Raw genomic sequence first — 12,955 nt, 5'->3', positions numbered from 1 at the left:
TGTGGAAGGTATCAATCTGCTATCTCTTCAGGATCCTGGCGATCCTTCCGGAAACCGTTGGAAGTACAGGGAAGACGGGAGGTAGTGATGCATTAAGGAGCACAGGACAGGAGGTGTATCCGTTTGGGTTACCCGGACAAATCAGCGGTGGCGGAACATTGCGTTCACAATGGCCGTAGGATTGACTTAGACTGTACAAAACTACTGAGCCTCTGGGACCGCCTGGTGAAGAATTTTAACAGAGTGAGACTCTCAGATAGGCACATGGATGAAAAAAAAATGGAGGGTGATGAACGAGGGAAGGATTAGCTTGATTTTGGAGTACGTTAAAGCACTGGCATCACATCATGTACCAAAGGGTCAATTTCAAAGTACATTTATTATTAAAGCATGTACACAGTGGCGTGCAAAAGTTTGGGCACCCCTGGTCAACATTTCTGTTACTGTGGACAGCTAAGTGAGTAAAAGATGAGATGATTTCCAAATGGCATGAAGTTAAAGACGACATATTTCTTTAATATTTTGTGCAATAAAACTTTTTTATTTCCATCTTTTACAGTTTCAAAATAACAAAAAGGAAAATGGCCCGAAGCAAAAGTTTGGGCACTCTGCATGGAAGTACTTAGTAACACCCTCTTTGGCAAGTATCACAGCTTGTAAACGCTTTCTGTACCAGCTAAGAGTCTTTCAATTCTTGTTTGGGGGATTTTTGCCCATTCTTCCTTGCAAAAGGCTTCTAGTTCTGTGAGATTCTTGGGCTGTCTTGCATGCACTGCTCTTTTGAGGTCTATCCACAGATTTTCGATGGTGTTTAGGTCGGGGGACTGTGAGGGCCATGGCAAAACCTTCAGCTTGTGCCTCTTGAGGTATTCCATTGTGGATTTTGAGGTGTGTTTAGGACCGTTATCAGCCATCCTCTTTACATCTCCGGCTTTTTTTACAGACGGTGTGATGTTTGCTTCCAGAATTTGCTGGTATTTAATTGAATTCATTCTTCCCTCTACCAGTAAATGTTCCCCATGCCACCGACTGCAACACAAGCCCAAAGCATGATCGATCCACCCCCGTGCTTAACAGTTGGAGAGGGGTTCTTTTCATGAAATTCTGCACCCTTTTTTCTCCAAACATACCTCTGCTCATTGCAGCCAAAAAGTTCTATTTTAACTTCATCAGTCCACAGGACTTGTTTCCAAAATGCATCAGGCTTCTTTGATGTTCCTTTGAACCTTTTGAAAGAACTTATTGCAGCCAAAAAGTTCTATTCAAAAGGTTCGAAGGAACATCTAAACAAGCCTGAAAAGAGGATGGCTGATAATGAACCTAAACACACCTCAGAATCCACAATGGAATACCTCAAGAGGTGCAAGCTGAAGGTTTTGCCATGACCCTCACAGTCCCCCGACCTAAACATCATCGAAAGTCTGTGGATAGACCTCAAAAGAGCAGTGCATGCAAGATGGCCCAAGAATCTCACAGAACTAGAAGCCTTTTGCAAGGAAGAATGGGCGAAAATCCCCCAAACAAGAATTGAAAGACTCTTAGCTGGCTACAGAAAGCGTTTACAAGCTGTGATACTTGCCAAAGGGGGTGTGACTAAGTACTGACCATGCAGGGTGCCCAAACTTTTGCTACAGGCCATTTTCCTTTTTTGTTATTTTGAAACTGTAAAAGATGGAAATAAAAAAAGGTTTTCTTGCTTAAAATATTAAAGAAATATGTCATCTTTAACTTCATGCCTTTTGGAAATCAGTTCATCTTTTACTGGCTTAGCTGTTCACAGTAACAGAAATTTTGATCAGGGTGCCCAAACTTTTGCACGCCACTGTACACATTACAGAACCTTGAGATCCTTCTCCTTACAGGCAGCCACAAGGCAAACAAACCCCAAAAGAACCCCATTGAAAAAAGACCGTCAAACACCCAATATGCAGAGAGAGAGGGAAAAAAAGAACAAATCGTGCAAAGGATAAAAGCAGGCAGACAGTATTTACAACAAAGGTGGGTCCTCAGACACGAAGCTCAGAGCAGGCCACAGCCTCGGCCACGGCGGAGAGCAGTGTGAACGGCGTGGACCAGCAGGCAGACCTGGCCAGACCTTCGCCTCGGGTCGTGACACCCTGCCTTTTCCAATCCATCTGGTCCAAACATCGGGCCGTTCCTCGCTCTGAGACCTGGGCCCTGACTCGTCGATACGCTCTGGGCCCAGACCCTGCCACCACGTTACACCCTGCAACAGACCTTTCCAAATCGGCCCGGCGCTTAGATTGATCAAACCTCGCCCTCGGTTTGGGTTTACGGGCCCCGAATCTCCACTGCTCCTCACGCCCAGACTCTGTCTCGGATGGCACTTGACTTCACTCCAACTACTTCTCCTCGAACATGTCTCGGCTCACACCCGAGCGTTTCGAGCCAGGACCCTACCTCTCCATTGGCTGCGGTAATCGTTTACACAAGTTTTTACAGAAAAGGTGCTATTAATAAAGTATTGAGTTTAATTTCTTGCTTTGAAAACCCCCAGTAAGTTGTCACTCGACCTCAGCGGTGCCATTGTCCATCGGAAATCCTGATAATATCCCGAAAGACGTGACTAAACCTCCGCAGTTTTCACTCTGAGTGAAGGGATTCTCCACACTGCTGTTCTGAAGAAGGGACCCCTCATTGTGAGATTGGAACCCCTGTTCTTCATCTTCACCGCTGGTGCAACAATAGTTAGTTTACAGATATTGACACAACATGTCTCCTGTGATTGGAATGCTTTATTCCTAAATCATGGGATTACATAACATATTGAATATTTCTGAATGATTATTCTTTAAACGTTAAACACCAAAGATCTTCATTTTATGGTGAGACTCTGAGACAATTCCTGGAGGTTGTCGACCCTTAGATTGACTCCTGGAGAAACACAAATCACCTCGTGGGTTTCAGGTTGGCGAAAAAGACCGGGTTCCCTCCAAACCCGCCCCCACTCACCACCGTCCCAGGGTCAGATACAGAGCGAAGCCCACTCCACAGTGTCCCATCACACAGTCCCAGGGTCAGACACAGAGTGAAGCTCCCTCCACACCGTCCCATCACACAGTCCCAAGGTCAGACACAGCGTCCCATCACACACTCCCCAGGGTCAGACACAGCATCCCATCACACACTCCCGGGGTCAGACACAGAGTCCCATCACACACTCCCAGGGTTCAGACACACCGTCCCATCACACACTCCCGGGGTCGGACACAGAGTCCCATCACACACTCCCTGGGTCGGACACAGAGTCCCATCACACACTCCCCAGGGTCAGACACAGCGTCCCATCACACACTCCCAGGGGTCAGACACAGCGTCCCACCACACACTCCCGGGGTCAGACACAGCGTCCCATCACACACTCCCAGGGTTCAGACACACCGTCCCATCACACACTCCCGGGGTCGGACACAGAGTCCCATCACACACTCCCCAGGGTCAGACACAGCGTCCCATCACACTCTCCCGGGGTCAGAAAGAGTGTCCCATCACACAGTCCCAGGGTCAGACACAGTGTCTCATCACACACTCCCGGGGTCAGACACAGCGTCCCATCACACACTCCCGGGGGTCGGACACAGCGTCCCATCACACACTCCCGGGGTCAGAAAGAGTGTCCCATCACACAGTCCCAGGGTCAGACACAGCGTCTCATCACACACTCCCGGGGTCAGACACAGCGTCCCATCACACACTCCCGGGGGTCAGACACAGCGTCCCATCACACACCCCCGGGGGTCGGACACAGCGTCCCATCACACACTCCCGGGGTCAGAAAGAGTGTCCCATCACACACTCCCGGGGTCAGACACAGCGTCCCATCACACACTCCCGGGGGTCAGACACAGCGTCCCATCACACACTCCCAGGGTCGGACACAGAGTCCCATCAGACACTCCCCAGGGTCGGACACAGAGTCCCATCAGATACTCTCCAGGGTCAGACACAGGGTCCCATGACACACTCCCGGGGTCAGACACAGAGTCCCATCACACACTCCCCAGGGTCAGACACAGCGTCCCATCACACACCCCTGGGAGTCGGACACAGCGTCCCATCACACACTCGCGGGGTCAGACACAGTGTCCCATCACACACTCCCAGGGTCAGAAAGGGTGTCCCATCACACACTCCCGGGGTCAGACTCAGCGTCCCATCACACACCCCCGGGGGCCAGACACAGCGTCCCATCACACACTCCCAGGATCGGACACAGAGTCCCATCAGACACTCCCCAGGGTCAGACACAGCGTCCCATGACACACTCGCGGGGTCAGACACAGAGTCCCACCACACACTCCCAGGGTCAGACACAGCGTCCCATCACACACTCCCGGGGGTCGGACACTGCGTCCCATCACACAACCCCGGGGGTCGGACACACCGACCAATCACACACTCCCAGGGTCAGACACAGCGTCCCATCACACACCCCCGGGGGTCTGACACAGCGTCCCATCACACACTCCCGGGGTCAGCCACAGCGTCCCATCACACACCCCCGTGGGTCAGACACAGCGTCCCATCACACACTCCCGGGGGTTGGACACAGCGTCCCATCACACACTCCCAGGGTCAGAAAGAGTGTCCCATCACACACTCCCAGGGTCAGACACAGCGTCCCATCAGACACTCCCAGGGTCGGACACACAGTCCCATCACACACTCCCCAGGGTCAGACACAGTGTCCCATCACACACTCCCGGGGGCCAGACACAGCATCCCATCACACACTCCCGGGGTCAGACACAGCGTCCCATCACACTCTCCCCAGGGGCCAGACACAGCGTCCCATCACACACTCCCAGGGTTCAGACACAGCGTCCTATCACACACTCCCGGGGTCGGACACAGAGTCCCATCACACACTCCCCAGGATCAGACACAGCGTCCCATCACACACTCCCGGGGTCAGACACAGCGTCCCATCACACACTCCCCAGGGTCAGACACAGCGTCCCATCACACACTCCCGGGGGCCAGACACAGCGTCCCATCACACACTCCCGGGGTCAGACACAGCGTCCCATCACAGACTCCCCAGGGGCCAGACACAGCGTCCCAGCACACACTCCCAGGGTTCAGACACAGCGTCCCATCACACTCTCCCGGGGGTCAAACACAGCGTCCCATCACACACCCCCGGGGGTCGGACACAGCGTCCCATCACACACTCCCGGGGTCAGACACAGCGGCCCATCACACACTCCTGGGGTTTGGACACAGCGTCCCATCACACACTCCCGGGGTCAGAAAGAGTGTCCCATCACACGCTCCCGGGGTCAAACACAGCATCCCATCACACACCCCCGGGGGCCAGACACAGCGTCCCATCACACACTCCCGGGGGTCAGACACACCATTCCATCACACACTCCCGGGGTCAGACACAGCGTCCCATCACACACTCCCAGGGTCGGACACAGAGTCCCATCAGACACTCCCCAGGGTCAGACACAGCGTCCCATGACACACTCCCGGGGTCAGACATAGAGTCCCATCACACACTCCCAGGGTCAGACACAGCGTCCCATCACACACCCCCGGGAGTCGGACACAGCGTCCCATCACACACTCCCGGGGGTTGGACACAGCGTCCCATCACACACTCCCAGGGTCAGAAAGAGTGTCCCATCACACACTCCAGGGGTCAGACTCGGCGTCCCATCACACACCCCCGGGGGCCAGACACAGCGTCCCATCACACACTCCCAGGATCGGACACAGAGTCCCATCAGACACTCCCCAGGGTCAGACACAGCGTCCCATGACACACTCGCGGGGTCAGACACAGCGTCCCATCACACACTCCCAGGGTCAGACACAGCGTCCCATCACACACTCCCCAGGGGCCAGACACAGCGTCCCATCACACACTCCCCAGGGTCAGACACAGCGTCCCATCACACACTCCCGGGGGCCAGACACAGCGTCCCATCACACACTCCCGGGGTCAGACACAGCGTCCCATCACAGACTCCCCAGGGGCCAGACACAGCGTCCCAGCACACACTCCCAGGGTCAGACACAGCGTCCCATCACACACTCCCCAGGGGCCAGACACAGCGTCCCATCACACACTCTCATGGTTCAGACACAGCGTCCCATCGCACACACCCGGGGTCGGACACTGCATCCCATCACACACTCCCGGGGGTTGGACACTGCGTCCCATCACACACCCCCTGGGGTCGGACACACCGTCCCATCACACACTCGCGGGGTCAGACACATCGTCCCATCACACACCCCCGGGGGTGAGACACACCGTCCCATCACACACTCCCGGGGTCAGACACAGCGTCCCATCACACACCCCCCGGGGGTCAGACACAGCGTCCCATCACATGCTCCCCAGGGGCCAGACACAGCGTCCCATCACACACTCCCGGGGTCAGACACAGAGTCCCATCACACACTCCCGGGGGTTGGACACAGCGTCCCATCACACACTCCCAGGGTCAGAAAGAGTGTCCCATCACACACTCCCGGGGTCAGACACAGCATCCCATCACATACCCCCGGGGGCCAGACACAGCGTCACATGACACACTCCCAGGGTCGGACACAGAGTCCCATCACACCCTCCAAGGGTCAGACACAGCGTCCCATCACACATTCCCAGGGTCGGACACACAGTCACATCACACACTCCCCAGGGTCAGACACAGTGTCCCATCACACACTCCCGGGGGCCAGACACAGCATCCCATCACACACTCCCAAGGGGCCAGACACAGTGTCCCATCACACACTCCCAGGGTTCAGACACAGCGTCCCATCACACACTCCCGGGGTCGGACACTGCGTCCCATCACACACTCCCCAGGATCAGACACAGCGTTCCATCACACACTCCCGGGGTCAGACACAGCGTCCCATCACACACTCCCAGGGTCGGACACAGAGTCCCATCAGACACTCCCCAGGGTCGGACACAGAGTCCCATCAGATACTCTCCAGGGTCAGACACAGGGTCCCATGACACACTCCCGGGGTCAGACACAGAGTCCCATCACACACTCCCCAGGGTCAGACACAGCGTCCCATCACACACCCCTGGGAGTCGGACACAGCGTCCCATCACACACTCGCGGGGTCAGACACAGCGTCCCATCACACACTCCCAGGGTCAGAAAGGGTGTCCCATCACACACTCCCGGGGTCAGACTCAGCGTCCCATCACACACCCCCGGGGGCCAGACACAGCGTCCCATCACACACTCCCAGGATCGGACACAGAGTCCCATCAGACACTCCCCAGGGTCAGACACAGCGTCCCATGACACACTCGCGGGGTCAGACACAGAGTCCCACCACACACTCCCAGGGTCAGACACAGCGTCCCATCACACACTCCCGGGGGTCGGACACTGCGTCCCATCACACAACCCCGGGGGTCGGACACACCGACCAATCACACACTCCCAGGGTCAGACACAGCGTCCCATCACACACCCCCGGGGGTCGGACACAGCGTCCCATCACACACTCCCGGGGTCAGCCACAGCGTCCCATCACACACCCCCGTGGGTCAGACACAGCGTCCCATCACACACTCCCGGGGGTTGGACACAGCGTCCCATCACACACTCCCAGGGTCAGAAAGAGTGTCCCATCACACACTCCCAGGGTCAGACACAGCGTCCCATCAGACACTCCCAGGGTCGGACACACAGTCCCATCACACACTCCCCAGGGTCAGACACAGTGTCCCATCACACACTCCCGGGGGCCAGACACAGCATCCCATCACACACTCCCGGGGTCAGACACAGCGTCCCATCACACTCTCCCCAGGGGCCAGACACAGCGTCCCATCACACACTCCCAGGGTTCAGACACAGCGTCCTATCACACACTCCCGGGGTCGGACACAGAGTCCCATCACACACTCCCCAGGATCAGACACAGCGTCCCATCACACACTCCCGGGGTCAGACACAGCGTCCCATCACACACTCCCCAGGGTCAGACACAGCGTCCCATCACAGACTCCCCAGGGGCCAGACACAGCGTCCCAGCACACACTCCCAGGGTCAGACACAGCGTCCCATCACACACTCCCCAGGGGCCAGACACAGCGTCCCATCACACACTCTCATGGTTCAGACACAGCGTCCCATCGCACACACCCGGGGTCGGACACTGCATCCCATCACACACTCCCGGGGGTTGGACACTGCGTCCCATCACACACCCCCTGGGGTCGGACACACCGTCCCATCACACACTCGCGGGGTCAGACACAGCGTCCCATCACACACCCCCGGGGGTGAGACACACCGTCCCATCACACACTCCCGGGGTCAGACACAGCGTCCCATCACACACCCCCCGGGGGTCAGACACAGCGTCCCATCACATGCTCCCCAGGGGCCAGACACAGCGTCCCATCACACACTCCCGGGGTCAGACACAGAGTCCCATCACACACTCCCGGGGGTTGGACACAGCGTCCCATCACACACTCCCAGGGTCAGAAAGAGTGTCCCATCACACACTCCCGGGGTCAGACACAGCATCCCATCACATACCCCCGGGGGCCAGACACAGCGTCACATGACACACTCCCAGGGTCGGACACAGAGTCCCATCACACCCTCCAAGGGTCAGACACAGCGTCCCATCACACATTCCCAGGGTCGGACACACAGTCACATCACACACTCCCCAGGGTCAGACACAGTGTCCCATCACACACTCCCGGGGGCCAGACACAGCATCCCATCACACACTCCCAAGGGGCCAGACACAGTGTCCCATCACACACTCCCAGGGTTCAGACACAGCGTCCCATCACACACTCCCGGGGTCGGACACTGCGTCCCATCACACACTCCCCAGGATCAGACACAGCGTTCCATCACACACTCCCGGGGTCAGACACAGCGTCCCATCACACACTCCCAGGGTCGGACACAGAGTCCCATCAGACACTCCCCAGGGTCGGACACAGAGTCCCATCAGATACTCTCCAGGGTCAGACACAGGGTCCCATGACACACTCCCGGGGTCAGACACAGAGTCCCATCACACACTCCCCAGGGTCAGACACAGCGTCCCATCACACACCCCTGGGAGTCGGACACAGCGTCCCATCACACACTCGCGGGGTCAGACACAGCGTCCCATCACACACTCCCAGGGTCAGAAAGGGTGTCCCATCACACACTCCCGGGGTCAGACTCAGCGTCCCATCACACACCCCCGGGGGCCAGACACAGCGTCCCATCACACACTCCCAGGATCGGACACAGAGTCCCATCAGACACTCCCCAGGGTCAGACACAGCGTCCCATGACACACTCGCGGGGTCAGACACAGAGTCCCACCACACACTCCCAGGGTCAGACACAGCGTCCCATCACACACTCCCGGGGGTCGGACACTGCGTCCCATCACACAACCCCGGGGGTCGGACACACCGACCAATCACACACTCCCAGGGTCAGACACAGCGTCCCATCACACACCCCCGGGGGTCGGACACAGCGTCCCATCACACACTCCCGGGGTCAGCCACAGCGTCCCATCACACACCCCCGTGGGTCAGACACAGCGTCCCATCACACACTCCCGGGGGTTGGACACAGCGTCCCATCACACACTCCCAGGGTCAGAAAGAGTGTCCCATCACACACTCCCAGGGTCAGACACAGCGTCCCATCAGACACTCCCAGGGTCGGACACACAGTCCCATCACACACTCCCCAGGGTCAGACACAGTGTCCCATCACACACTCCCGGGGGCCAGACACAGCATCCCATCACACACTCCCGGGGTCAGACACAGCGTCCCATCACACTCTCCCCAGGGGCCAGACACAGCGTCCCATCACACACTCCCAGGGTTCAGACACAGCGTCCTATCACACACTCCCGGGGTCGGACACAGAGTCCCATCACACACTCCCCAGGATCAGACACAGCGTCCCATCACACACTCCCGGGGTCAGACACAGCGTCCCATCACACACTCCCCAGGGTCAGACACAGCGTCCCATCACACACTCCCGGGGGCCAGACACAGCGTCCCATCACACACTCCCGGGGTCAGACACAGCGTCCCATCACAGACTCCCCAGGGGCCAGACACAGCGTCCCAGCACACACTCCCAGGGTTCAGACACAGCGTCCCATCACACTCTCCCGGGGGTCAAACACAGCGTCCCATCACACACCCCCGGGGGTCGGACACAGCGTCCCATCACACACTCCCGGGGTCAGACACAGCGGCCCATCACACACTCCTGGGGTTTGGACACAGCGTCCCATCACACACTCCCGGGGTCAGAAAGAGTGTCCCATCACACGCTCCCGGGGTCAAACACAGCATCCCATCACACACCCCCGGGGGCCAGACACAGCGTCCCATCACACACTCCCGGGGGTCAGACACACCATTCCATCACACACTCCCGGGGTCAGACACAGCGTCCCATCACACACTCCCAGGGTCGGACACAGAGTCCCATCAGACACTCCCCAGGGTCAGACACAGCGTCCCATGACACACTCCCGGGGTCAGACATAGAGTCCCATCACACACTCCCAGGGTCAGACACAGCGTCCCATCACACACCCCCGGGAGTCGGACACAGCGTCCCATCACACACTCCCGGGGGTTGGACACAGCGTCCCATCACACACTCCCAGGGTCAGAAAGAGTGTCCCATCACACACTCCAGGGGTCAGACTCGGCGTCCCATCACACACCCCCGGGGGCCAGACACAGCGTCCCATCACACACTCCCCAGGGGCCAGACACAGCGTCCCATCACACACTCTCATGGTTCAGACACAGCGTCCCATCGCACACTCCCGGGGTCGGACACTGCATCCCATCACACACTCCCGGGGGTTGGACACTGCGTCCCATCACACACCCCCTGGGGTCGGACACACCGTCCCATCACACACTCCCGGGGTCAGACACAGCGTCCCATCACACACCCCCGGGGGTGAGACACACCGTCCCATCACACACTCCCGGGGTCAGACACAGCGTCCCATCACACACCCCCCGGGGGTCAGACACAGCGTCCCATCACATGCTCCCCAGGGGCCAGACACAGCGTCCCATCACACACTCCCGGGGTCAGACACAGAGTCCCATCACACACTCCCGGGGGTTGGACACAGCGTCCCATCACACACTCCCAGGGTCAGAAAGAGTGTCCCATCACACACTCCCGGGGTCAGACACAGCATCCCATCACATACCCCCGGGGGCCAGACACAGCGTCACATGACACACTCCCAGGGTCGGACACAGAGTCCCATCACACCCTCCCAGGGTCAGACACAGCGTCCCATCACACATTCCCAGGGTCGGACACACAGTCACATCACACACTCCCCAGGGTCAGACACAGTGTCCCATCACACACTCCCGGGGGCCAGACACAGCATCCCATCACACACTCCCAAGGGGCCAGACACAGTGTCCCATCACACACTCCCAGGGTTCAGACACAGCGTCCCATCACACACTCCCGGGGTCGGACACTGCGTCCCATCACACACTCCCCAGGATCAGACACAGCGTTCCATCACACACTCCCGGGGTCAGACACAGCGTCCCATCACACACTCCCCAGGGGCCAGACACAGCGTCCCATCACACACTCCCAGGGTTCAGACACAGCATCCCATCGCACAATCCCGGGGTCAGACACAGCGTCCCATCACACAACTCCGGGGGTCGGACACACTGACCCATCACACACTCCCAGGGTCAGACACAGCGTCCCATCACACACTCCCCAGGGTCAGACACAGCGTTCCATCACACACTCCTGGGGGTTGGACACAGCGTCCAATCACACACTCCCGGGGTCAGAAAGAGTGTCCCATCACACGCTCCCGGGGTCAGACACAGCGTCCCATCACACACCCCCGGGGGCCAGACACAGCGTCCCATCACACACTCCCGGGGGTCAGACACACCGTCCCATCACACACTCCCGGGGTCAGACACAGCGTCCCATCACACACTCCCCAGGGTCAGACACAGCGTCCCATGAGACACTCCCGGGGTCAGACACAGAGTCCCATCACACACTCCCAGGGTCAGACACAGCGTCCCATCACACACCCCCGGGAGTCGGACACAGCGTCGCATCACACACTCCCGGGCGTTGGACACAGCGTCCCATCACACACTCCCAGGGTCAGAAAGAGTGTCCCATCACACACTCCCGGGGTCAGACTCGGCATCCCATCACACACCCCCGGGGGCCAGACACAGCGTCCCATCACACACTCCCAGGATCGGACACAGAGTCCCATCAGACACTCCCCAGGGTCAGACACAGCGTCCCATGACACACTCGCGGGGTCAGACACAGCGTCCCATCACACACTCCCAGGGTCAGACACAGCGTCCCATCACACACTCCCCAGGGTCAGACACAGCGTTCCATGACACACTCGCGGGGTCAGACACAGCGTCCCATCACACACTCCCAGGGTCAGACACAGCGTCCCATCACACACTCCCCAGTGGCCAGACACAGTGTCCCATCACACACTCCCAGGGTTCAGACACAGCGTCCCATCACACACTCCCAGGGTTCAGACACAGCGTCCCATCGCACACTCCCGGGGTCAGACACAGCGTCCCATCACACACTCCCGGGGGTCGGACACTGCGTCCCATCACACACTCCCGGGTTCAGACACAGCGTCCCGTCACACACTCCCAGTGTCGGACACAGAGTCCCATCACACACTCCCCAGGGTCGGACACAGCGTCCCATCAAAAACTCCCCAGGGGCCAGAAACAGCGTCCCATCACACACTCCCAGGGTTCAGACACAGCGTCCCATCACACACTCCCCAGGGTCGGACACAGCGTCCCATCACACACTCCCGGGGGTCGGACACAGCGTCCCATCAGGGGTATGAAGAGCTGCTCTGTGGGTTACTC

At 58.4% G+C, this 12,955-nt stretch overlaps 1 protein-coding gene across 1 annotated transcript in view; it reads right to left on the bottom strand.

The window, feature by feature from the left end:
- Window positions 1–2,760: 2,760 nt before the first annotated feature.
- LOC134338971 (uncharacterized) overlaps window positions 2,761–12,955 on the bottom strand; it is a 61,183-nt gene continuing 50,988 nt past the window's right edge. The window contains exon 5 of the mRNA XM_063035192.1: window positions 2,761–2,895. Within this exon, the coding sequence (XP_062891262.1) occupies window positions 2,820–2,895 (76 nt within the window). The 3' untranslated portion in view covers window positions 2,761–2,819. The remainder of the gene's footprint in view (window positions 2,896–12,955) is intronic.

The sequence above is a fragment of the Mobula hypostoma genome, chromosome 28 (genome assembly GCF_963921235.1).
Source record: "Mobula hypostoma chromosome 28, sMobHyp1.1, whole genome shotgun sequence".
Lineage (NCBI taxonomy): Eukaryota > Metazoa > Chordata > Chondrichthyes > Myliobatiformes > Myliobatidae > Mobula > Mobula hypostoma.
The sequence above is the reverse complement of the archived record's forward strand: the minus strand, read 5'-3'. Positions and strand labels throughout refer to the sequence as shown.